The sequence below is a fragment of the Frankliniella occidentalis genome, unplaced genomic scaffold, assembly GCF_000697945.3.
Source record: "Frankliniella occidentalis isolate FOCC.00 unplaced genomic scaffold, Focc_3.1 Scaffold178, whole genome shotgun sequence".
Classification (NCBI taxonomy): domain Eukaryota; kingdom Metazoa; phylum Arthropoda; class Insecta; order Thysanoptera; family Thripidae; genus Frankliniella; species Frankliniella occidentalis.
Window position 1 is genome coordinate 346947 of NW_026267304.1, and position 24141 is coordinate 371087.

The 24141-nt window shown below is 48.0% G+C and overlaps 5 protein-coding genes across 13 annotated transcripts in view; 3 read left to right on the forward strand and 2 right to left on the reverse strand.

Annotated features, from left to right (window-relative positions):
- The window catches only part of LOC113213840 (mucin-19-like), a 151693-nt gene extending 146502 nt beyond the window's left edge, over window positions 1–5191 (forward strand). Inside the window, exons 5-10 of the mRNA XM_052271888.1 lie at window positions 143–347; window positions 1266–1387; window positions 1471–1752; window positions 1836–2201; window positions 2289–2902; window positions 2988–5191. Coding sequence (XP_052127848.1) covers window positions 143–347; window positions 1266–1387; window positions 1471–1752; window positions 1836–2201; window positions 2289–2902; window positions 2988–3342 — 1944 coding nt within the window. The 3' untranslated portion in view covers window positions 3343–5191. The remainder of the gene's footprint in view (window positions 1–142; window positions 348–1265; window positions 1388–1470; window positions 1753–1835; window positions 2202–2288; window positions 2903–2987) is intronic.
- Window positions 5192–5353: 162 nt separating this feature from the next.
- LOC113213842 (forkhead box protein O1-like) lies at window positions 5354–8997 on the forward strand. The gene is made up of 3 exons (XM_026433047.2): window positions 5354–6096; window positions 6948–8568; window positions 8695–8997. Exons 2-3 carry the CDS (start codon window positions 6966–6968, stop codon window positions 8712–8714), a joined length of 1623 nt encoding a protein of 540 aa, XP_026288832.1. The 5' UTR covers window positions 5354–6096; window positions 6948–6965; the 3' UTR covers window positions 8715–8997.
- On the reverse strand, window positions 8980–11844 carry LOC113213843 (uncharacterized). Its single transcript, XM_026433049.2, has 8 exons — window positions 11699–11844; window positions 11216–11330; window positions 10921–11130; window positions 10670–10825; window positions 10101–10297; window positions 9839–10004; window positions 9544–9735; window positions 8980–9464 (listed from the first exon to the last, which is right to left on the reverse strand). Exons 1-8 carry the CDS (start codon window positions 11707–11709, stop codon window positions 9186–9188), a joined length of 1326 nt encoding a protein of 441 aa, XP_026288834.1. The 5' UTR covers window positions 11710–11844; the 3' UTR covers window positions 8980–9185.
- Window positions 11845–14890: 3046 nt separating this feature from the next.
- LOC113213837 (NADH-ubiquinone oxidoreductase subunit 8) lies at window positions 14891–16597 on the forward strand. The gene is made up of 5 exons (XM_026433041.2): window positions 14891–15054; window positions 15399–15557; window positions 15629–15801; window positions 15882–16010; window positions 16285–16597. The coding sequence occupies exons 1-5, from the start codon at window positions 15015–15017 to the stop codon at window positions 16414–16416; spliced, it is 633 nt and encodes a 210-aa protein (XP_026288826.1). The 5' UTR covers window positions 14891–15014; the 3' UTR covers window positions 16417–16597.
- Window positions 16598–16685: 88 nt separating this feature from the next.
- Window positions 16686–24141, reverse strand: part of LOC113213835 (vacuole membrane protein 1) — an 8671-nt gene continuing 1215 nt past the window's right edge. The window contains exons 1-10 of one of the 9 annotated variants that reach the window (XM_052271893.1): window positions 22431–22571; window positions 22201–22307; window positions 21986–22075; window positions 20342–20613; window positions 20167–20257; window positions 19899–20089; window positions 19579–19807; window positions 19417–19497; window positions 19051–19335; window positions 16686–18965 (exon numbers count right to left, since the gene is read on the reverse strand). In XM_052271893.1, the coding sequence (XP_052127853.1) occupies window positions 18816–18965; window positions 19051–19335; window positions 19417–19497; window positions 19579–19807; window positions 19899–20089; window positions 20167–20257; window positions 20342–20592 (1278 nt within the window). In that variant the 5' untranslated portion in view covers window positions 20593–20613; window positions 21986–22075; window positions 22201–22307; window positions 22431–22571 and the 3' untranslated portion in view covers window positions 16686–18815. Of the gene's footprint in view, window positions 18966–19050; window positions 19336–19416; window positions 19498–19578; window positions 19808–19898; window positions 20090–20166; window positions 20258–20341; window positions 20614–20991; window positions 21304–21985; window positions 22076–22200; window positions 22308–22430; window positions 22860–23179; window positions 23203–23269; window positions 23416–24141 lie in introns of those variants that run through there. The other 8 variants (XM_026433032.2, XM_052271894.1, XM_052271892.1 and 5 more) reach the window with 8 other exon arrangements.

The following is a 24141-nucleotide window of genomic DNA, read 5'->3' on the forward strand; positions in this document are numbered from 1 at the left end:
GGGGGGGCTAAGAAGACCAGGCCGGCCCGTTCTTCCGTCTTCCTGATTTGACAGCTGCGCCACACGCCCCTGGAATCCTCTGTCGCCATCCATATTCCGTTGCTAATGCCGCCCTCGCCCCGCTACGCTACGCTGGTTCCAGACGCGCGAGGCGCTGTACGCCCAGCTCAACTGTCACAACATGATGAACGAGGACGCGACGCTCGGCCCCAGCTCGGGCTCGGGCTCCGGCATGCCGCCCGGAAGCGGGCAGGACGCGGAGCAGGCGGAGCCGGCGGACCAGTCGGAGCAGCCGGAACCGGAGGCGGACGACGGCTACACCTCCACCTCCACGGGGGCGTCCACGGGTGAGTGAGCGGACACGGGGTGGCGGAGTCCGCGTGCTGGTGAAGCATGCACGTCCCCCGAGGGCGTCGTAACGTAGCACGTAACGGAAACGCTCAAAGCGAGCAAGTAAAAATTTAATTTTCAAAGCGTTCTTGAAAGCGGTCTCAGCTTTATAAAATCGTTTTGAGAGAGCACTGAAAAATTTCCAACAACGATTAAAAAACCCATTAAAGTTGCAATTTTATGTTGCGGTGCTATGCGTTCTTACAAGTTACGTTACGACGCCCTGAGCGAACGCGCGGTATAGCATTCATGAGGTGATGTAGATTAAATTTTCGCGGCGGAATAACTTATCATTATTCCACTCACAAGTGAAGCTGGGGTGGCCGAACTTCTTATCAGCACGCACGTAGGGGTCGTCGTACCCATACTACGTGACCACTTTTGGCCACTTTTTGACACCCCCCCCCCCCTCCGTGACCTACCTAACCTATGTTATAAGGATAGGACGTAGTATACTTGGCCTGACTCCCCCTCCCCCCAAATAGGTCACGTAGTATGGGTACGATCCCATGCCTGTTTTTATAGTAGAGCGTACTCTCTGGGTGTTGAGTCGTGCCAAAACTCGAGCCCTGAGGAAATTCATTAGCAACCCATCCAAATACAGTTTTCACGGGAGAGGGGGGTTGACTGTGTGGGGGGGAGATCTACATCGCATGATTGGGTAACGCGTGCCGAGGTCGGCAACGTCCCGCCCCGCCCCGCCCCGCCACGCCCCGCCACGCCACGCCACGCCAGGCAAGCTCGAGGACCAGTCGTCATTATACGTGGAATGTTAATCTCCGGCGTGCGCCTCGCAGGGGGTGGGGTGGGGCGGGGTGGTTTGAAACGGGTGGAGTTGTGGCGCTAACGAGGCCTGCCTGGCTGTGCTGCTCCAGAGACGTCAGCCAACACCACCCCCGCCGACCAGAGCTCGACCCGCCAGCGCCGTGCCACAACCAGTGCCAGCAGCACCGCCAGGGAGGCCACCACGGACGTCAGCGTCGACACCTCTGTGCCGGTGAGTACCTACCTCCAGTCTCCAGGAGTGACCCGGGACGGCATCACGAATCATGAGAAATGTTCTTCTTCGTGACGTTGCAGGCGAGCAGCACCGAGGGCCCGAGTGAGCCGCCGACCAGCCTCGAGACCGTCAGCGCCAGCCCCGCCGTCGCGGCCACGTCCTCGGGCGCCGCGGCCCCCAGCCAGGCCGGCACGCCCAGGCCTGATGGCTCCTCAACCCCGGGACCGCGAGCCGACACGCTCATCGTGGCGCGCAAGGATGACCAGAAGGATGACCGGAAGGCCAGTCCGGCACCGGAAGTCGCACCGGCCGCGGCGTCGACTGCAACTCCCCAGGCGCCAGCCTGGACGCCTGAGGACAAGGTGATGACCTCGACCACGACGCCAGCCACGGCATCTTCTCACTTCCACCGACCCTCAGCCTAACCTGTTCGTCTCGATTGCAGCCCATCATTGTTCCCATCGTGGCTAAGAAGGGGCCCAGCTTCCCCAAGAAGGTGGCTGCTGCCAACGCCAAACCCTTCCGGCCCGAGAAGATCCCCCTCAAGCTGCGCGCGCCTACCGCCTCGCCCGCCAGGGTGGCTGACACCCCCGCCCCGGCCAGGCATGCAGCCGCCAGTCTGAGGCCCGTGGCCGAGGTCGAGGACCCCGTCGACAAGGCGACCTCCACGGGCGGCGTGGTGCCCGAGGAGGACGAGGAGGACAAGCAGGCATCCCAGCTAGCTCCCGCAGTAGATCTCGTGAAGGTCCCCGCAGCTGTGAATACCGACTCGGACAACAAACTAGACGAGAGCGAGTTCACTCACCACATGGTAAGTGTCAACCCGTGTCAACGCTCCGCACTTCAGCGTCCCCAGAGCACTTGCAGTCCTTTGACGGTGTCCTTTCGTGCTCTGCAGGCTGGCGACGCAGCGGACGACCTCGACGACGCCCTCATGATCCGGGAGCTGTCCAGCGCCCGGACGCCGCTGATCAAGTCCGTGCCGCTGGTGGACGTGCCTCTGGACGAGCCCAGGACGGCCCCCGCCACCGCCCAGCCGGCACCGGCGACACGAGCGGCGACCAGCGCACCTGCTTCCAGTTCCAGCGCACCTGTGTCCAGCGTGCCTGCTTCCAGCGCGCCTGCGTCCGCGGCGAAGCTGTCCAAGGAGAGTCCCATCTTCTTGTCACTGCCTGCCGGAGGGCGCGTGGAGCGGAGGCCACCGGTGAAAAAGGATGGCCTCCCTGCAGCCATAGCGGGCGCCGCTGTCACCACCACGTCCACAACCACGACTACGACCACGACCCCCGCGCCCCCGAGCAGCGCGGCCACGCCTACGACCACCGCCGACCCCAGCGCCACAACGGTCTCCCAGATCCGCCTAAGGGAGTCCATGGCCGGCCCCGGCGGCAAGGCCAGGACGCTGACGACAGCCCCGCCTGCTCCAGAGTCGGGCGCACCGGCCGCCGCCACCATCACGACTACCACCACGACCACCACGACTACCACCGCCTCTCCAACAACCACCTCCAGGTAAGCAATGAGCATACCTCGGCAGCTAAAATAATTGATAAATCATTGTGAAAACAATAATAACGGTTGCGCTCTTCTCTGCCAGCACGGCCGCGCCAACGGCGGCGTCGGTCACTGCCACGACGGCCGCTGCCCACAACTCGTCGACGGCCGCGGTCCATCACGCGGCGTACCACCCCACCAGCACCGCGGCGCCCGCGTCCACGGCGCGCCCCGAGCCCGCCAACGGCGCCAACGGCGAGGCGCCCAAGGAGCGGCGGCGGCAGCACCTCCCGGCGCCGCTGCTGTCCATGAACATGAAGCCCGAGTCGGAGGACGGCGAGGAGGGACTCGAGTCCGAGCCTCAGTCGCCCCCGAGGCCGAATCGCAGCCGGTCGCTCGTCAGCCACCAGCACCACAACTTCTACCCGTACTTCCTGAACAGGGTGCTGGGGCGCTAAGGGTGCGCGCGGGAGCCCTCCTGGTAACTGCCGCGAGCCCCGCCACCCCTACTCTACCCTCTCTTCCTCTCGCTTCTAACGGCGTCCGACGGCCAAAGGCTGGCGAAGCCCGACGCCCCCCGCCCCCGCACACCCCGTGCACGTGCACGCCCACCCGGACAGCACGCGCATAGCACACCCGTCCACGATTTTTTTGTATTGCTGTAAAGGCACCGCGCACCTGACCACGTACGTCGAAAGTGCTTGTCCCTTCCCGCACCCCCACAACCTCGCCTGCTTAGGCAGAGAGAAATGTTGAAGAATGAGTAATCTTTAAAATGACAGCATCACTGGAACCAGGGAAAAGAAAATTTACCTGCTGGCATCACGCTATCGGTTTCGTTCGGGCGTTTAAATTTTGATAAAGCAAATCATCTGTGTGTTGCCCTGCTGTTCAATATCTATTATTTTCTGTGGTACTAAAGGTATCAGGCATCCAACAGAGTGAGAGAGAGAATAAGAGAGGGATGGATGGAAGGATGTGATGAGAAAACCCCATCCAGCCCAGCTAAAAAAAATAAGCACTGAGCAATCTTGGGCACTTTAAGTGGGTTTCTTCCTTTGTCAACAGTTGGATGTGCATTTATACAAGTTTGATATGCATTTCAACTAACTGGTGTTAATGTGGCATTAGTTTAAGAAAGAGTCAGCGTCTGGAATGCATGTGTGCTTTCCATTAAGTACTCCTGCGCTCGACGCCCCAACAAAATTGATATTGTCACTGTCTTACAAGAAGCCTAGTTCCTCAGTTTACTTTCATTCATTAACCTTACATTAATTCAAAAGAGAAAACATTTTGGTGGTGTGAATGAGAAGCCTTTTTGATGTGAGGAATGCTATTAGTATAGAGATGTCTCAACTAGATAGCTTGCTGTTAGGCAGGCCCTTGGTAAGCTATTTTCATGGTTAGAGAATTTTAAAACAATCTGAGTTTATATGGAGAACAAGTGCAGGTCATGAATGAAAATTGAGATAGTAGTATATTGTGTACATATATTTGTGAAGGCAAATCAATCTTGTTCTGTAATTTTTCATTTCATATTTGAATTTATTATTTGTTAGATGCTCTCACAAAACTTTACTGACACAATTATTGTGCCGACAGATATGAAATTTACATTTTTATACCATTTCTAGAGAGTCACGGTATCTCACAACATTCCATCAGCTTAAAATAATTTTCAAGTCAGTAAAGAAGCCCCACTTTCAGCATAAATTTGCTTCCCGATCGACACTTAACTAGAAACAAAACTGTTCTTTCAAAATAATGTTTATGATGTTGAGTGCCAATGTATAAGCTCCACATACAATTTGCCCCTTTTAGAAAATAAAAAGTTACGAAACAGTTATGTACCACTCTTTAAAAAGAAATCATGCCGATAAAGAGATTTTGCGGATAGAGAAACCATGCGGATGACTTACTTTTTTTCAGTGTACTACTGTTCCGCAGCTTTACTTAGACCTGTTGATCAATTTTGTCAGAACTTAAATATTTCCTATGTGCTGATAAAAAGCACAACACAGCAGCCTATACACAGCAAAACACCCTGCACTCTTAGGTCATAATGCATGAAGTTTGTGATAGTCAGGCGCTCAAATGACGTCAGTTTAGGAAGAATGGAGCAAATGTCGCCAAAGCTGTACATGTACAAACTGTTGTTAGCCTATTAGATTTTAAGAATTTGTCATGACTTACCAAATACCTTCTATGTCACAGTAAAGCTAATATATTAGTTTTAAAAATTTATCTCAAATAAATGCAGAGCATTGTGAAGTTTTGTATGGCAGAAAATAAAGGAGTATTAAAGAACACTGTTTTAATCTTTTACCATTTCCACGCTCTTGTAAGCAGAAGCACTGGGCGGGAACCGCTTTTTTGGGGGGGGGGGGGGGGAATGCTCGGTGACTCGATTCCATGCTCTAGTCAAGGCCTGTGCCTTTTCAGTCGCGGCCTTAAGCTGGTGTGACTATAGTGTGGCTAAATCCACCATAACGGCCCCTCCCACTTCAGGGATGATCTAACAGCAACAAACACTCGACCAATCAGGAACGTGTGGTCTACCCACTATTCCTCTCCCTCGGTTGAACCACGACTACTAGACGGAAGGAAGGGGTGTAGTGACGGCCACGTTCCCAAACCCTCTGTCGATTCACTTGACGCGAGAGCGAGAGAGGCGTTTGCATTATACAGCGACCTTGCGATAAGTGAGTCGGGCAGTGGATTTCTCTCATCGACTCCTCATCCAACAGAGCTGCATGAGTCCCCCTGCGGCCGGCGCTGGGTGCTACGAGGGGGAGTTCCCGAGACGGCCGATGGACGTCGGGGAACTCCGCTGGGAGGATTTCCGACGAATTTGAAGGGGAGCACTAGCACTCCCTTCCTTTCGCCGTGGCTCGAGTGTGGGGGGCCGAAGTTTCAGGTACCTGTCGCCCCCGGCCTCAAACGCCATCACCATGTTGCCATATTTGCATTGCCGGGCCGCCAGCAGCCGCCAGTCTCGCGTCGTCTGCCTAGTGTTGTGCGTCGCACACGCCGGCCCGCCAGTCAGTGTCAGTTTGTGTCCGCGACGCGACCAACACGCCGTCTGCACGGACGATGCGTGATTGTGACAAGATTCTGATTACGGCTCGATAAAAATCATAATTTAGCTGCATTCCTCGTCGCTGTCTGGAGCACTCGAAAGGGCCACCTCCCCCCTCTCGATCAGCGAGCAGGTTAGTGTTGTGTTGTTGTCGAGGGGTACATCACTCCGATTCTGGGCGTACACCTACTTTTAGTCGATTTTTTTGGGCCGTGACTTTTTGACTTTTTTTGACTTTTTTGTACTTTTATTTGACTTTTTTTTGACTTTTTGATCAAATTTATTTGACTTTTATGATTTTTTCGCTGCTATATTTTTAAAATAAGGGAGAGTTGTGATTTTTGGGCTAGTAATAAGGTTTTTCCAAGACTTTTTGGTACTATTTGTAGCATGAATCGAATAAGAAGAAAATTCGTCATCAGAGTACACCCCCTAAGTAAGAAAAGCAAGGTATTTTCAGTATTTACGTTTTTTGGTAAAGAAATCCCATGAATTCCGATTATTTTATTTTTCTCACTTCACCCACCACCCACCCCTCTCCCTCTTTTAAAGACAGTGATCTAGGACTTTCTGATACAATCACAGTTCCGTAGCTTTTTGGCCTCTTACAGGCAGATATTGCACTCGCATGTTGACTTTTTGTTGATTTTTTCAGTGCCTTTTCTCTGACTTCTCGTTGACTTTTCGTCGACTTCTCGTTGACTTTCATTGACTTTTTTTGACTTTATTTGACTTTTTTGACTTTTTATTTGACTTTTTGACTTTTTTTGACTTTTCAAATAACTTTTTGACTTTATCTTGACTTTTTTCTTGACTTTTTTAATCGCGTACACCTACTTTTAAGAGTGGTGTACCCCTCGGTTGTTGTCCTCTGCTTTGAATTTGCACCAATCAGATGTATCATGGTTGCGGTTTTGCGGGTTGCGCCCCTTGCGCCGCGACGTTTTGACAGTCGTTGATACATCGATTTCCCACCTGTTTCAGTGTTCGACGCTCACCACCATGGCGGAGGCCTTCCTGCTCGCCCAGGACCCCGATCCCTACGACGAGGACGACCTCGCGCCCCGCGTTCGCGCCAGGTCCAACACCTGGCCGCGGCTGCCCCCGCGCCCCGAGCCGGAGCCCACCCCCGCGGCCGCCCCGCCACCGGACCATGAGGTGGTCGCGCGGCCTCGGGCCATGGACGTCATCGCGGAGGTGCCCCAAGACGACGACCTGCCGCCCGTACCATTCTCGAGGACATCGTCCTTCTCGTCGTCCTCCAGGCCCCGCAACGCCTGGGGCAACGCGTCCTACGCCGACCTGATCTCGCAGGCCATCATGTCCTCTCCGGAGCGGCGCCTCACCCTGGCGCAGATCTACCGCTGGATGGAGGAGAACGTGCCGTACTTCAAGGCCTCGTCCAGCAACGCGCCCGCGTCGGCCGCGTCCAGCTCGGTGGGCTGGAAGAACTCTGTGCGACACAACTTGTCCCTGCTGGACCGCTTCGTGCGCGTGCAGAACGAGGACAAGGGCCAGTCGTCGTGGTGGACGGTGGACCCGGACGCCAAGCCCGGCCGCGGCAGCCGGACGCGCCGCCGCGCCGCCTCCATGGAGACCTCCAAGATGACGGCGGAGCGCCGCGGCCGCCTGCTCAAGAAGGCGGAGGCCCTCCGCGCGGCCAAGCAGCAGGCCGCAGCTCAGGCCGACGCCCCCCAGGTAGACGCAACGCCCCCGGGGTCGGGCTGCCCCGCGGACCAGCTCGCCAGCAGGCTCGACAGGCACATGGCTCTGGGCGGCCCGCAGACGTACCTGCACCAGCAGGCTGATGTCCTGGGCACCAGCCCCCACCAGGGCTTCCACCACCTTTACTACGAGAACCTGCCGACCCTGCCACACGAGGACGCCATCCCCAAGGCCAACTTGTACTACCCGTCGTCGGGCTCGCGGCCCTCTTCATGCTCCTCGTCGCGGCCGTCGTCGCGGCCGTCGTCGCGACCGTCTTCGCGGCCATCGTCGCGGCCGCCCTCGCCCCCGCAGTTCCAGCACCTGCCCACCATCCTGCACCCGGCCAGCAGCCTGGACTCCTATGGCTCGCCGCCGCCGTACGAGCTGCCCACGGTGCTGCCGCCCCCCGTTGACCCTCTGCTGCTCCCCTCCCCCACCGTCTATCAGGTCTCGCGAGAGCCGTCACCCGTACTTTACCAGGCTCTCTCCACCAGCTCCTCGCCCCTCTACATGACGCAGCCATCCCCTCCGCTCTACAACGTGACCTCCAGCCAATCGTCTCCTCTTTACGCGTTGACCTCCGACCCCTCGTCGCCCCTCTACCAGGTGGTGTCCAACCCGTCATCACCCCTATACCAAGCCACCCCCTCCCCTCCCCTTTACCAGAGGACCCCCTCCCAGCCCGCATGCCAGCACGGGGGGCGCGGGGGGCCTGCTGCTTACTGCTGCGACGACAGCCTGAGCAGCCTGCCCCTCCTGTCGGCGGACAGCGCGCTCAACTGCGACGTGGATGCGGTGGTGCGCCAGGAGCTCATCCTGGAGGGCAACCTGGACTTCAACTTCAGTCAGCCGCAGGCAACCTCCCGTTACGCCAACACGCAGAACTGGAATATTTCAGGTAAATACCATATTAGTGACACGCCCCCATCTTGAGAAAGGCCCCACCCCGCACCCAACCAAGATGCCATTACTAATCCCACTGTTCTGTTACTAGTCTGAGCTGACCATTTTATGTTTGTTCCAGGTATCAAACAAGAAATTTAGAGCGTTTCACCATTAGGGTATTATTAACAATACCATTTAAATTAAGTTTATTAAAAATAAGGTATTTATATAAAAAGGCAACAATTCTAACAAAATGTTTGGAAATACCTTTAATAACTTGTCTCATATTTTGCTTTGCACGAAATCTTTTAGTGATTTCATCAGTACTTGACCTCGTAATTTTTGTGTTAATTTTCTGACTTAAATACTAAACGTGTTTATTTTGCTCATCTCAGTTTCTGGGAGAATAAGTTGACTAATACAATTAGTGCACTCGAAACCACTATTTTCTGTAATTTTTTCCAATGAGATTGGTTACATCCTCCTCATTCTCACTCTATACCTATTACATATTTCTAGAGATTATAGGACAAAGACAAAACAAAGGGACTACAACGAAGTTTAGAACTTTCTTTGGTAGGTCACATATATCATACGGATCACATAGTCTACGAGGAGTATGTTTGCGAGTTACTGTTTAGTTGAGGCCGAGGCGGGCAGCCCCAGTACGTCCTCCACGATCTCGATCATGAGCTCTAGGTAAGCCTCGTCGCTCTCCATCCAGCGCAAGATCATGTCGGCGCGTGCGGCTGACTCGAGCAGCATGGCGCTGCGCGCGGCGCTTTCTTTGAACGTCTCCTCCATCTCGGCCTCGTTGCCCCGGATCATGGGGTTGTACGCGCACGCGATGCCCCTCGCCACGGGCTCAACACGCGCGAGCGACGCCTTGAAGTCCTCCCAGCCGAAGTCCTGGGGCGATTCGGATGGAAAATTAGTTCCGGTACCATAACGCCAACGAGACTCGCGTGTACCGTCAAGTGACACCTGCCTTGCTCAGGTCGAGGCCGCGCTGCTGACAGAAGCGCACCAGGTCGTCGTGGTATTCCCTCACGAGGCTCTCCTCGTTCCGCTGCCGGTGCGCGCGGCGCATGGACGTCCGCAGGAACATGGCGACGTCGAGGGCCGGCGGGCCGAGGTGCACCATCTGGAAGTCCACCACGATGGCGTGCGCCACCTGCCCCTGCGGAAGAGCGCCGCGGTCGTCAGTGGAGAAGCGATTGACCAAACAGCACCTCCAAAGGCGACCCTCCCGGAGGCTCCCTCCCGGAGGGTCCCTCCCTTACCTGGCTGTCGTGCCTGACGAGCACGTTGTTGGGCCACACGTCGCCGTTGCTGATGGCGCGCACCGCCTCCCGCTCCCGCAGCTTAGGCAGGTCCATCTCGGTCCAGATGTCTCGAGTCAGGTCCTGCAGGCGCCTCAGCTCAAACGCCGTCTGGGGCACCTTGAGCCTGGCGGGGCAGACATAATGTTACCGGGAGGTGGCCGGGAGCGCCCCCCAGCAGGGCCCGCCGCGTCCCCTCACTGCTCTTGGGCCGTCCACCAACCTGGAGAAGATGCGCGGCAAGATGTACTGGGCGACAAGGTCGCTGGCCACGTCGAAGATCCTCCTGCCGACGATGCCCGGGCGGCGGGTGAGGAAGTTCTCCTCCATGAGCTCCGGCACCTCGGCGGCCAAGTCCACGCCGCAGACGCGCTCCGCCACCAGCGAGGACGCGTGCAGGCGCGCCAGCGCGCGCAGGGTCTGGCCAACAGACACGAATCATCAGGCCCCAAACGAGTGCTCCCAAGGACGCGGCCGTGTAACGTGAGTAAACTTGAACTTGTCGGGTGCCGACAAATATTTGGCGAGGGACTAGTTGTGCTTACTTACTCAGACTATTCAAATACGTTTCGCCATTGTCTGCAAACGAGACCAGGTGCCATGTGGTCTGGTGCAGCCGGCCTTATCTGGGCAATCACCCCCGCGATACCCAGGTATTTAGGGAACATATCACACTCCACGCTAAGTCACCCGAGCCCTCGCCCCCGCCCCCCTTTCCCCCTCCGACGAAAACAGTGAGACGGTATACATCACCACCACGGGTGGCGCGGTGGCATTCACAACGACACGCACCTGCTGGACCGTCTGGTAAGGGATGTCGTTCCATTGCCAATCCGAGATGGCCTTGTACCCTCGACGCGTTAGGTCCTCCATGACGACCACCGAGTCCGTGCCCAGGAAGGCCGCGGCACCCACGCGGCTGGCGGCGTGCTCGTCGGACTCCGCCGCCTGTGAGGTCAGATCGGCGGATAGTTAGTCACAGTTTTGGTCATTGCCGGCGCCGGCGGGTTTCACTGGTTTCACTCAGCAGTCACCCGGCTGACCTTCACGTTGTTCCAGGCCTTGTCCAAGTGCGGGAGCACCGACTCGTAGAACAAACCCTCCCGTTGGAAGGCCTCGAGGCCCTCGACGACCTCCTTGGTGTTCTCGCGTTTGACGAACAGGTGCAGCGTGTGGGGGCGGCCCTTCACCACGGCCTTGACGGTCATGCTGCCGCACTGCGAGAGGTACCCTTCGGAAGCGGCGCCAGACTTCTGGAAATGTCGCGTTCAAAACGGACACTTAGTGCGAGGAAACGAGAAGGAAAAGAGGCACTTTTGGATCGGCGAGTCTGAATACCTCGGCGCCCAGGTCGAGGTTCTCTAAGGCGGCGAGGTCGCAGCACAACGCGCGGCACACGGCCGTCTCCAGCTCATGCTGCTGCAGAAGGGAGGGACTCCGGACGAGGGTCGCGCTGCAACGGAGAGGGTGTGTATGTAGTCTAGGACTACCTGCCGCCTGCTGGTCCCATTTCCGTGCATATCAACCATGACATTATCATGTGGCTGATTCGCCCCGCGCACTTTTGTAGTCATACTACTGTACCGCACGCAGGCGTATGGGCGGGCTTGGCCATCGCCCCCTGACCATGGCGCCTGACGGGTCGAGCGAGTAGGCAACCCACCTGACGTTGGATTGCGCTACAGCATAAGTAGCACCGGAGTGCACGGGGGAATCAGCCACCTGGGTATAAAGCGACCTGATTCGGTGAAATTCTCTTGTGGTGGCAGCTAGTATGTGTAAGTGTCCGTTCCCTCCAATCGAGTGTGTTGTTGGTCTTACCTGAGAGACATCCTATCGTTACGGAGGCTGCGGGTAGAAAAGGCTACCGACCACGGGCACGGGCGCTGTAGTTATACGCGGAACTTATCTACGCGCCGTCACTGTACTGATAAGGTCGTGCATTGGGGAGAGACGTGCGTTGCATCAAAAACAGCGAAATAGTAACTTGTGCTGTATGACATCACCTTATCACCTGCTTGAATAAATTGACAAATTGTCGCAATCTCTCCACCCAGTCTCTGGGTGCCGTGCAGACGGGCGTTAGCGGGCATCTGTCCCGCGCGCAAACAGCCCGATGCAGCTGGCGTGACAGGGAAGTCCATCGGCAGCGTCATCGGCTCGATGGCGGCAGCTCCAAAGCTTCCACGAGGACCGCGACAAGCAGGCCGGGAGCGCGTAATAAAGCATTCTGGTAAAGCCGAAATGCAGAAGAATGCGGGGAAGAAGAAAACGGAAATCCCCATGCTATAACAGGGTGGCGACTTCCGTTTTCTTGTTCCATGTATTCTTTTGCATTTCAGCTTTACCGGAATGCTTCATTACCAAGCCGTGGCGAGGTGCAGCAGAGCGCACTCTGTGAACCGGGAGACCGTTAAGGTGTCCGGCAGGTGGCTACGACCTGGGGCTGGGTGACTCCTAGCCGCCTCCGAGCTTGCCACCCGCGGGTGTGCCAGCGAGACAGACGGCAAACAGACGAAGAAAACAGCCCCGCATTCACGACTCGCGACGACCTCATGACAGTACCGACTCGTCGTCGCGCCGAACGCCGCCGTCGGCGCGCCCCCACGGCCCCGTGCAGCAGCAGGCGGCGGGCCAGCCCGCTGGCTGCAGCGGTGCGCGCCCTGAGCAGGACGTGAACGTCTCAAGGGCACCACCTCGTGCATTCTGGCTCACCTGCTGTTCCACGGTGTTCAGGCCTAGCAGTCCGCCAGCAAGCGGCAGCAGCGACTATACCGAGGCCCTCCATCACGTCCAACGCCGCCAAGCTTCGCATGCGGGACGCGCCGCCTCCGACCGCAGTCCCATGAGATCGGGAAGCGAGGCCGAGAGCATGTCTTCCCTGACCAGGTCCCTGACCAGGTCCCCGACCAGGGTGGTGGAGGGCGGAGAGGCCGCGAGCCGCAGCACTCGGTGGCCACGAGCTGTCGACCTTGCTAATCTGGTGGCGGGCAAAAACAGCTCTGCGAGCGCATCGGGCCCGGGCAAAAGATAGAAAATTGAAAATTTTGCTGTAGAAAAAGGCAAAAATTGTCTTTGGAAGTTAAACGGCCGTCTCATAATACCGGATTGCACGAAGGGAGCTTCCTGGTCGTGTTAGAACAAAACAAATGGACGACTGGTTTGCTGGCAGATATTGTCGGACCAGGTGCCCGCGCCATCGTCCGTTATCTGACAATAGAAATAAAATTGGGGCGTATCTGCAGGGATGGGTCACGTTAATTTATTTTCGGAAGAGGGCTAGAAGAACAAAAATTAGTGCAACATACCGGGTAGCACATGTTGTGATACGTTGAGGGAGCGAAAAGAGATAAGATTCGACCAAATCTTCCATTCGAGGAACTGTCTAAAGTTTGCATAAGGGCACATCCTGAAGGAAGTAAACAAATGCGGCTTTAGTAAGCCGGTCTGTAGGGTCTCGTAGCATATCAAGTTACTTGACTATTTGAATTTACGATGTTCATTCACTGTGTAGCTCTGAGTCGGGAGGGGTATAGAGTTGCGGGATTGCATACTCGCTGGCTGCAGGGGCAGGGACCATGGCGCCTCTATGGCGGGAATAGGCAAACCCGCAACACTGGGGCGTATAGAGATCCTCTAATGGTCACGTGACCCTAGCACCCGAGTGTGACTGACTCTGTGTTTTTGTTTATTTGTGGAAGTCAAACTGTTGGAACTCAGACTTTAAGCTATAAGAGAGATGTTGGAATACAAAATAAAATAAAAAAAATAAGATCTGTTTCAGTGCAAACCGACACAACTTCAATCGACATGGACAACCGCAACAATAGAATTGCAAGCCTTGAGAAAAAAGTCTCCTGCCTTGAGTTGCGTGAAGAGTTCTTTAAAGAGAATGATGATGCAGCAAAGTTTTACACTGCACTGCCAAGCTATGATCTCCTCCTCATTTTTGATTTTGTTTGTGATTATATTCCTGTCACAAACCGCTCCTCTCTTACTAAGTTCCAGCAGTTCCTCTTGACCATGATGAAGCTAAGGCTGAATCTGTTCTTTACAGATCTAGCCTATAGAGTTTGTGTGTCTGAACAGACAGCATCTCGGATCTTTAACTCCACTGTAGGGATACTGTACAGTAGGCTTAAGAGAGGCGTCTTTTGGCCGAATAGAGAGGTGCTATGCCTCTGACCTTTGAAGAAGCATTTGGAAAGTCTGGGTCAGTCATCATAGATTGTTTAGAAATTTTTTGTGAGAGGCCTAATCTGGAAGCATTAGGTGAGCCTTTTTCGAACCACAAGCATCAAAAAATTCGAAGTACCTCATTGGCATAACTCCCCAAGGGTTCATTTGCTACAAATCTGAAGGCTTTGTAGGGAAGGCATCGGACAATTTCGCCACTGTTAAGAGTAAATTTTTAGAGCACTTAGAACCAGGGGACAACATATTAGCTGACGGTAAGCTTCTATTGTGCAAAGGTGATAATCCCCGGATTAATCCCCCGGAGTCAAGAAAGATCTTCAACAACTTAGTCCAACTGAAGTGGAGAGAACTCGTACATATTGGCAAATGTCCGTGTCCATCGTGTGAGATAGTTATTGGGTCTCTTCGACAAAAGTACACAATTTTAGGTGGTACTGTACAACTTTGTTAAAAAAAAGACCATGTTTTGTTGGATGAAATTGTACATTTGTGTTGTTGCTCAATTAATTTCTGTGGAAGTTCTACGCCATTGCTGTGTTGACTGAAACCGTATCAACCTGATTGGGGAACATAACAGAGGTTGTAAAAATTTTAAAAATGTAGATTTTTTTCGAAGACCCTGGGAAGTCCTTCCCCTCCTAAATTTTTCATTAATGAAACCGAGCGCAAACGTCTTCTGCTGGTGCTACACGCTATTATGTTCTGTTCTTTATCGGTATACAAAAAGCATGCCTCATGAAAGATTGGGATATATTTATTGCTTGAATGGACGCAGACAGAATTCCGATAAAGAAACTAGGGATGTCTTAGAAATAATAGGTTCATTGCTTGTGTCCACCTCTTCAACCTTACGTCACGTCACAACCCTTCCCACTCTCCCTCCGTCTCAACCTATTCTCTCACTCACTCACTCTCAACTCAGCAGTGTGTAGATAAAAACATGGCGACTGCGGTCAAGTTGTTTTCCGTCGCTAAAGCAGGTAGATTTGTTGTTATTCGCTATAAGGGAAAGTCAAGGCGATATTTTATGAATTTTTTGGAATTGTCAACTTTCATTTAATGTATAAGTGTGGAGAGGCACTGTGACAGACAATATTGCTTTCAATTTTGATCCAAATTGCTTGGTCTCCGCTGCCGACGTTTAATATTTCGCCATTGCCTTTTTTACCACTATTTTGTTCATATATTTCATATTTTATCATTTTCAGAAATATCTTAAAACTCTTATCCATTTGAATTCCGACTTCTGGACTCATGATTCTGAAGAAGTGCCAGAAAGAGCTCTAGACAATTTTAGGTTATGTTCTTTTCTGTCTTGTTTCAGGCATCTCGCCTGTTAGGCCAACTGTCCTTGTTCGCATGCTTTCAGCGAGTTCACCACAGAACTCGTACAAGAATATTAGTACACCTGAGATTAAAACTGACTGGGGGTCTGTGTGGGACAATGCATGGTCATCTATGGCGATGAGGGAAATTCTGGTTGGTATGTATCAAGCTGCCCAATATATTTGTGACATCAAGTTTCCAATGTCTAGCAAGTGTTTTGATTCACAGGCTTTGGCCTTACGTTGGGCGTTATGTTCAGAGAGCCTGCAACTATTAACTATCCGTTCGAGAAAGGGCCTCTAAGTCCCCGTTTCCGTGGTGAACATGCATTGAGACGCTATCCTTCAGGCGAAGAGCGTTGCATTGCTTGCAAATTGTGTGAAGCTATCTGCCCAGCACAGGTTTGTATATTCATTGTACAGTTACATTTAGAAAAGTAGCAATTACTCAGCCAAACTAAAACTATTCTCTTTATGCTTAGGCAATTACAATTGAAGCTGAGGAACGAGCAGATGGTAGCAGGCGAACAACTCGTTATGACATTGACATGACCAAGTGTATATATTGCGGATTTTGTCAAGAAGCTTGTCCTGTTGATGCTATAGTTGAGGTAAATTCGTCACATAATTTTCATCACTAGGCCATTCCAGAGACTGGTGTCCATTGGTAACTCAATTTGTGAGTTACTGAGAAATGCTACGGATTTGTACAAGACATGACCAGATCTTGAGATTGTGATTCTGGACATGTATTTCAAAACAACGTAGTGCCTCTCATTCGGCCACAAATCGCGTCACGCACGGACATTTTTAACCACTAGCAGAAATTAATATTGCCCATGCTATATGCTTCATTTGTGACTATTCTTTCTTTTTTTTTTCCAGGGTCCCAACTTTGAATTCTCAACTGAGACTCATGAGGAATTGTTGTACAACAAAGAAAAGCTTCTTGACAATGGAGACAGATGGGAGCCTGAAATTGCTTCCAACATTGCCGCAGATCACTTATATAGGTAGTTCTTGAATGTTGTCCAATAATGCAAAATTTTAGCAAACAGATTTTGGCTTCTTGGATTATTCACTCCATTGCAAGTGTAAGTGTAAGTGTCTTATTAGCATCAATTACAGGTCTGTTAATGTACCCAATGTTCAAAAACTTTAAATGAAATTTGTAAATAAAGTATACTTATGACTAAAATGACCTAAATGAACGCAGCAGGTAGGAAAGAGTAATGGAAGGAGCGGACCCAAGGATTCTTAGTTGTACCAAAGAACACAAGTACAAGAACTGTATGCACTCAACTTGCTTTATTTATGGTCAGAGCAATGACCTCATTGCGAAAAGCAATATATTGAACTTCTAGTAGGAACTAAAGTCACACTGAAGATACACTCAATATTGCATGGAGAAACATGCTAATATTGAACTTTAATACACACTCAAATACTGGAATTTGCAACTAAACTGGCCAAGTTATGACCCCCTTAAAAGATATGCAACACCAATTTTCCAATAAGTGTACAAATAATTGAAAGTCGAAGGTAAAATACAGGAACCAGCAACCATACAAACCACTTCAACACCAAGGAAGCTACACATAATTAATTCAGAATATTTGGAAGACATTCCACCAAATGAAAGAGATAAATACAACCAAGCACACTGGGGCTTTCCTGAAAAATGGTCTTAGCAATATCATACCTGTTAAAAGTGCTGTCTTTGAACTGATAATTGTAAAAATTGAACACAAACTGTCTTTTTCGTGAAAACAATGACCACACATCTCACAAAGCTTTAGGGACAGTCATAACAAGCAGTACAAGAACAAAACGTAAAATCAGCACCACTTCACTCAGAAGTAAAGCAAAGAGATTATTGCATTGCTGCAAAAATGAGTGACTTTGAGCAAACTTTGTGGAAAAATACAAACATTCCTCAGGAATGAAAAGATGATACTCAAACAGGAACTCACGAGTAATTTATCATAACATCTCTGGAATATTGACAAAATCGCAATCCGATATCTCTTTCACAATATATAGTTGTTTTAATACAACAGTGATAAATCTACAAACACGGAAATTCTGCACACTTATTTACAAATTGGGTAACTAAGAAACAACTTGTATCACAAGTCATAGCAAGACATTATCAAATGTTCATTACATAGCATCGAGTAGGGTGTAATTATACATCCATGGAAACTGAAATGCACATTAGATTACATAAAAATTTTCTTTTTCAAAATAAGGCAGCAAGAAATATTCAATTTTATTTTTTTAGACCCCCATAAACAAAGATCAGTCCACATCAAGCAGAATGAAAAATGGTGTAGCAATTAAAATACATTGCTCCTGGAAATTACAGTACTCTGACTGACTAATGCATGAATGCTCACTAAATCAGACTTCAGAGAGAGTTCTTTACAAAAATAAGCACTTCTGAAATGATTGAATGGATGGATCTTGCTAATGGATGATATTTTACTTGCCTTACTTTCCAACAGGTATAAAGTACTGTAAACAGTTTCCATCATTACACTTCTAAGTCAGACTAGAAAAACTTCATCATAGAAAGGCACTCTATTGCAAGCCATACTGAATATTTCAGAGACCTAACAGGAATTTTGATCAGAACCTCAGTCTCAAGCTGATTCTGATTGACAGTAATAGGCTTGCTTCAAAGATGCATTTTAACTAACTACAAAATATTTTACATTTCTTTAAGAAAAAATGTTTTGAGAAAAAAACTTATTTTGTTGAAAGACTGGAGACGAAAAAGCAAAATAGTTTCACTTTCAATAATGTAATCCCCAAATTGATATAAAATAGTCCCCATTCTGTTATTCACCGTATATAACCTTGGTCTTCGTATTTTATCTACGATTGAAATTTGGTGCCTGTAGCTGTACCAGGTAGCTTTACCATCTGATTTCCCTTCACATAAAAACAAAACATACCTTAACTAGATAAAATATATTAACTCCAGTTGTCTGGCCTTCACATTATAATTGGAAACGAAAAAAAAAAAAAAAATGACCTCCTGGAAAGAAGTATACCAGAAAGCCAGTATATTCCCCAAGGGTAAATAATATTCATACATAAAATGAAAGTTACAATACCCAACTAAGACAAATTGGGCTAATGGCATATGATATTTAGATTGATTATTTTTATATTAGTATGACACAAAATCATCATTAATATAATGAAAACTCTACTTTGAACTTTCCTACTTATTTTGGAGAGAATTCCACAAATTCTACTCCACAGATCACAAAAAAAGTAAAAATGAGGAATGGGTACAAAACCTCTATGAATACACAACCTTGCAAAAATAAAAATATATTCATTGATAACCTTAATCCACAACAAAAATCATATAGAGAAAGAAGGTGAAATGAGCATTGGCACAGTTAGTCCTTAGACTTCTTGGTGGTCTTCTTTGACTTAGAATGAAGTCGTTTATGATAGCTCTGTGCAAGAGAGTTCACAATTGAAACAACAAAGTATATAATCATAGCCACAACAAACTTTTCAAAGATTGCTGATAATAAGTTTCCTTCCTGAAATGGCATTTAAAAAATAAAATTAGATTGAATAACAGCAAAGACTTCAAAAAAGTCTTAAACTTTAAGAGACAATTCTTACCGATCCTGAAGGTGATTCACTTCCTTTGCGATGGAGACGTTCCTTTTGTTTCACAAGGAATGCAGAGAAAGGCTGCTGTAGTCTAGGTCCAACCACAGGTACAGACCCTAATAAATCTACAGCTTTGGCAAGAAGTGTTTCATTAAATGCAACTATCACAAAAACTTTTTGAATGTGCATTTTAATAACTGCTTTCCCTAAGAGAGTAGCTCCAAAAAATGTCCAAAATGGGACAAGAAAATGACCACAGGTAATACCAGCAAGGTCAAAGAGAGGGTTAGGTATCTGAAAAACAAAAAGAACGGTTTGAAAGTACAATCCTGCTTACTCAAATACTGGTTGTTTGAAAAAGGAGTTACAGCTTACCGAAGCACATGCCAATATCCCAAAAAATCCAATTTTTTCGACTAGTTTTTCCACAAAGAGCTTCAAGCGGTCAACAGTGCTCTGTCGGAGAATGAGAAGAAATGAGAACAGTTAGCTAGCATGCATGGCAATTCAACACAAAGTCCAGTAGCACAAACACACCAGCAGCTCTGGGTTTTCTTTTTTTCGTTGAAGCTCTTCAAATTCTGCTAGATCATCTTCATCATCTGGGTCATATCCTGACAACCGAGCAGCACGTGCCATGAAATAAGGAGGGAGTTCTCCTAATGCAGTTCCAGCACCCCACATGAAACTTTCTACACGGACTTTGCTCATAATGTTCCATATGCTTGCAACCCATCTGGGATCCACAGTTGAGGGACACACAATCCTTAAAAATACAAAGAAAAGTTAGTTGCAGCACATTAAAAAAAAACAAAAAACAGATGCTAATGCACATTTTGAAAGTCAATTATACTTACTCATCGGGATATGGAGGCTGAGGAAAATTCAGACCTCCACATTCATAAGCAGCCAAGGTGACACTTGCAATGTGCGGGCCTAAGTACAACAAAAATGTATGCAGCCCGGTTCCCAAGCCAACCGAAGACAGCACACCTAAACCAACCCAGTATAGACACCAGGATATTTCAGATTTTCCAGCTTGCATATACTGTTAAAATATAGCCAAACGTTTAGTTGTTTGATCATCAAAAAGTCATTTCAGGAAAAGTGAGTTTCAATCTTTACCTGTTGATGAGGACCCGGAATGACATAGAGCACATAGAAAGCTGCACTGACTAGGATTGTTAAAAACACTGTGAGCCGGTGTTTTAAAAGTCTGTAAGTTAAGAAAGAGATCTCTTACATGTGTAAAAAACCAAAAGAAAGAACCATATATAACAAGATAATTGTGAATACTTACGTATGTGCATATGTGTAAATATTAATCCATAGCTCACAGCAGAAGAAATTTAGGGTCTTTAATGGATGTCTCCACAAAACTAAAGACTCACGCTCCTCTCTCTCCAGCTCTCGAGTCTTTTCATCTATTGAGGATATCATTCCTACTAAATTGTTATCACCATTCGCTTTATGGTGATTTTCTGGTAAACTAGCTGAAGAAAGAGGACTTGTTGGTACAGAATCAGTCCTCCGTTTCAGTGGAGCAGACATATTGTGAGACAACCGCTGCAGCTGAAACATACATTAATGAGGGTGTTACAAAATATGACGAAATGTAGTGCAGGATATTTGATGCAAGCACACAAAATTTTGATTGAACAGAAGTTAGCATAGGGTTAATTGGGTACATAGATTCATCCAACTTAACTCAACACATGAAATTGTATGAAATGACCGAGTAAAGATAGTAAAAATAATAATAGCAACAATAGAAAAGCAAAATGCAAATGTACAAAAGAGTGAACAAATCTACAAATGAAAGATTAATGGTGTATTTAAAGGAATAGGAGTCATATTTTTTTTTTTAAATCAACATAAAGTGCTTAACTATGTAATCTATTTTACGCTAATTTTTTGAAGTCAGACATGCACAAAACAAACAATACCTACATCAGATGTTGAAGCAACATCTTCCTCAACTTCACATTCTACAACTACATAGTCACAGGACACTTGTCGACTGACTGGCATACATACTGGGAACATGTCTACAATCAAAGTAGTCAAATCTAAAAATACTTTCCAGTAAAACCAGTGATAACCAATATTTATTCCTTCATCATGAAATAGTGAACAGGCTTTGAGGTGAACAACACCATCCAAGATGAAAGGTCGCAAGAAATAAACATGCCAGGCATGTGAAAGATGACCTGATAGCAGATGGGGCCAACAGTGAGGAAGATGGAAGGGGAGGGAGGAGAGGGGAGGGAAGGGAGAGGAGAGGAAGCAAAGGGAGGAGAAGAGAAGGGAGGGGAGGGGAGGGGAGGGGAAGGGAAGGGAGGAGATGCGTTTGGGAAAGGGGGGGAGGATGAGTGAATGTGAGATAAAATACTACAACCAGAGAATAGTAGCCTATCACAGAGGAAGATGAGTTTTGCTAGACGGAATTTGTAAGCATTGTGCAATAGAGAACATCTAGAGAGAAATAAATAAATATGACAAACCAGCAATTTGGTAAAACAATCTCGAGTCTTGAGTGAATAAAGACGTGACTTCAAACACTACAAGATTATATCTGAGCATTTTCCTAAGCAGTTTGACATTATGGAGCAGGTACCACTACAGTTTAAAATTAAACTGTAAGGTACCTAACAAATGAAACATACACCTCCCATTTCAAAAATCAATAGAATAGAATAACTTATGAAGAGAAAAACTAAAGATAACAAAAAAAAAATCCCAACTACGTGATCAGTTATAATATACAAAGTGAACTAGCTTTGTATTACTAGACTTCCACTAAGACTTGCAGCAACTTTTACTGGTGAATTTTCTCTCTAATATAGCTTTCCACTACCTTCAATAATTGAAACTTATCTACAATTTTAAAAAATAATTCAAAAGAAAGAAAGCTGCCAGAAATAACATGGTTCTCCCTCTATACCTTGATAATCTGCCTGAGCCTCCAAGTAGAAAAAGATCTAGATTTCCTTCATTTTTAAAGAAGAGGGCCACTTGTTTGGAAAAATAACTTCTGAGGAGAAAGAAGAGAATCATCAGAAGAGGTGTTGAACACTTTCAAACTTTGCACCTGACCTCACTGCACAAATTGCAATATCAACATCACAGTACTAAGCTTACTGTTTTACATTTGCTTACATTTAAATCTTCTCTCAGTAATCCAACAATACTCAGTAGAAAACTACAAAGCATGACAAATACAGCCTTGGTGTACAATTTCACAAATTTACGATCTGCAGGGAAAACTACCAACAAATACTGAAGTGAAAATTCATCTTGCACACAAAAAAGAAAAAGAAAAAAACAAAAAAAAACTGTGCTTACAAGCTTGTGCAAGTCACTAAATACTGTAACATTCAAAACCATACCAATTCCGTTTTGCTGCCCGAAGTCTTTATTCCACGACGTTTCAGTTCCCGCTTCAGCTGTTCTTTATTGAGCGATTGAAGATATGCTGCTTCGCCAGCATTTGCTTTCGACTTGTTGGAAGAGGTAGCATTGTTTTTCTTGGATACCATGATATTTCTCAAACCTGTAGAAACTGTGTCTTGAAGCTAATGGAGGTGCCTTAAAAGACAAGAAACAATGCCAAAGAAAATGGGTGGTCTTAATCTAAAGCAATTCTTTTATGAAAGCTTATGATAATTCGGAATAAAAGCATATTACCATGACAGGACAAGATTGTATAACTAGCAATTAATAATCAACAACTAAACTCTTACAATACGTTTCAACAAAATTAAAATACACATCTTAGAATAAGAATAACATGATGAATCAAACAGACTTTAACACACTTCGGATCTTGATTCATTTCCAGGCACAAACAGAGAAAGAATATTCGACACTGGGGAATGTGAAAAACAGTGTGATTTTGTGTCACAGTCAACGAACGTGCATCAGCGCTTTAAACTAGAACATCCTACCCCGCACAAAATGTTCTGTTGATTAATTAACCTCACCATACCAACTCCAGAGAGAAGTGGTAAAACATACGTCTTGCGTCTTTCAGCTCTGTGTCTTTGAAAAGGAGAAAGTGGCACTCCATGACTTGCCAGTGCTCAAGCAACATATCCATTCGTCTGTTCTATTGTGCTCTTGTTCTCATTCAACAAACCTTAAAAGGCCAGGAGTGAAGTGCGAAGGGCACTAACTATCTGTCACACCTTCGCGATTTGTCTCCAAGATGGGCAAAGAATAAACTTACGTGACAGTTCTTTCGTGAAATACGACTATACACCCACAAGCGTTCAATTAAGGTATGAGAACGTACAATTAAATAAAAATCAATCAAAAAATTCTTACATATGATGAAGCAGCGGCGACCAAAGACAGGCCCAGCCAACTGTATATACTGTATCCGGTTTGTTAGAGCAGCAGGGCGACTCCTGATACTGCCAACATGTAATGTAAAATTTGCAACACAATTGCGTCCTCACACGTCTTTATCTAAACTCTACACAATTAAACATAATTTATTTGTTATGCGCATCAGTTGAAAGACATTACAAAACGAATTGCATAGAGTTCCAAACAATTTGGACTATGAAGACAAGAAGCATACTTTCGAGCCGGCATGGCCTTTTTTTGCAGACTTGTGTAAACATATCGGTCTAAAACTGTCTGCTGGTGCGGCCTCCGGGGCCGGCGCCGGCTCTGCTGTTACGTGAAAAATAGAAATGTATGTGATTTGCATGGGGAAAGTGCTTCACTAAAACTCTGTTAGTGGAAAATCCATTATTAGTTTTCCGAAGCACCTACCGGTGCGACGAGCGGAGCAGCGGAGCAAGAGAAGATATTTTAACCTGTGGTCTGGTCAGCTGCTCCCAGTAACTAAGTATTGATCTTCATTTACAATTATTTGTTTCCCTTCTGTGCCATGACATGCTTTTTCCAGGCTGGTGCAGTGGATAGCAAACACCAGCAACCAAGAATTATTTACAGTCCCTCTCAGCAAACTCCATTTTATAAGCGATATGTGTGCCCCCGTGTGCCAGAATGAACACAATGGAAAAGTAAAACAAATGTAAGTCTTATATATTATAGGAATTTGTAAGCATTGTGCAATAGAGAACATCT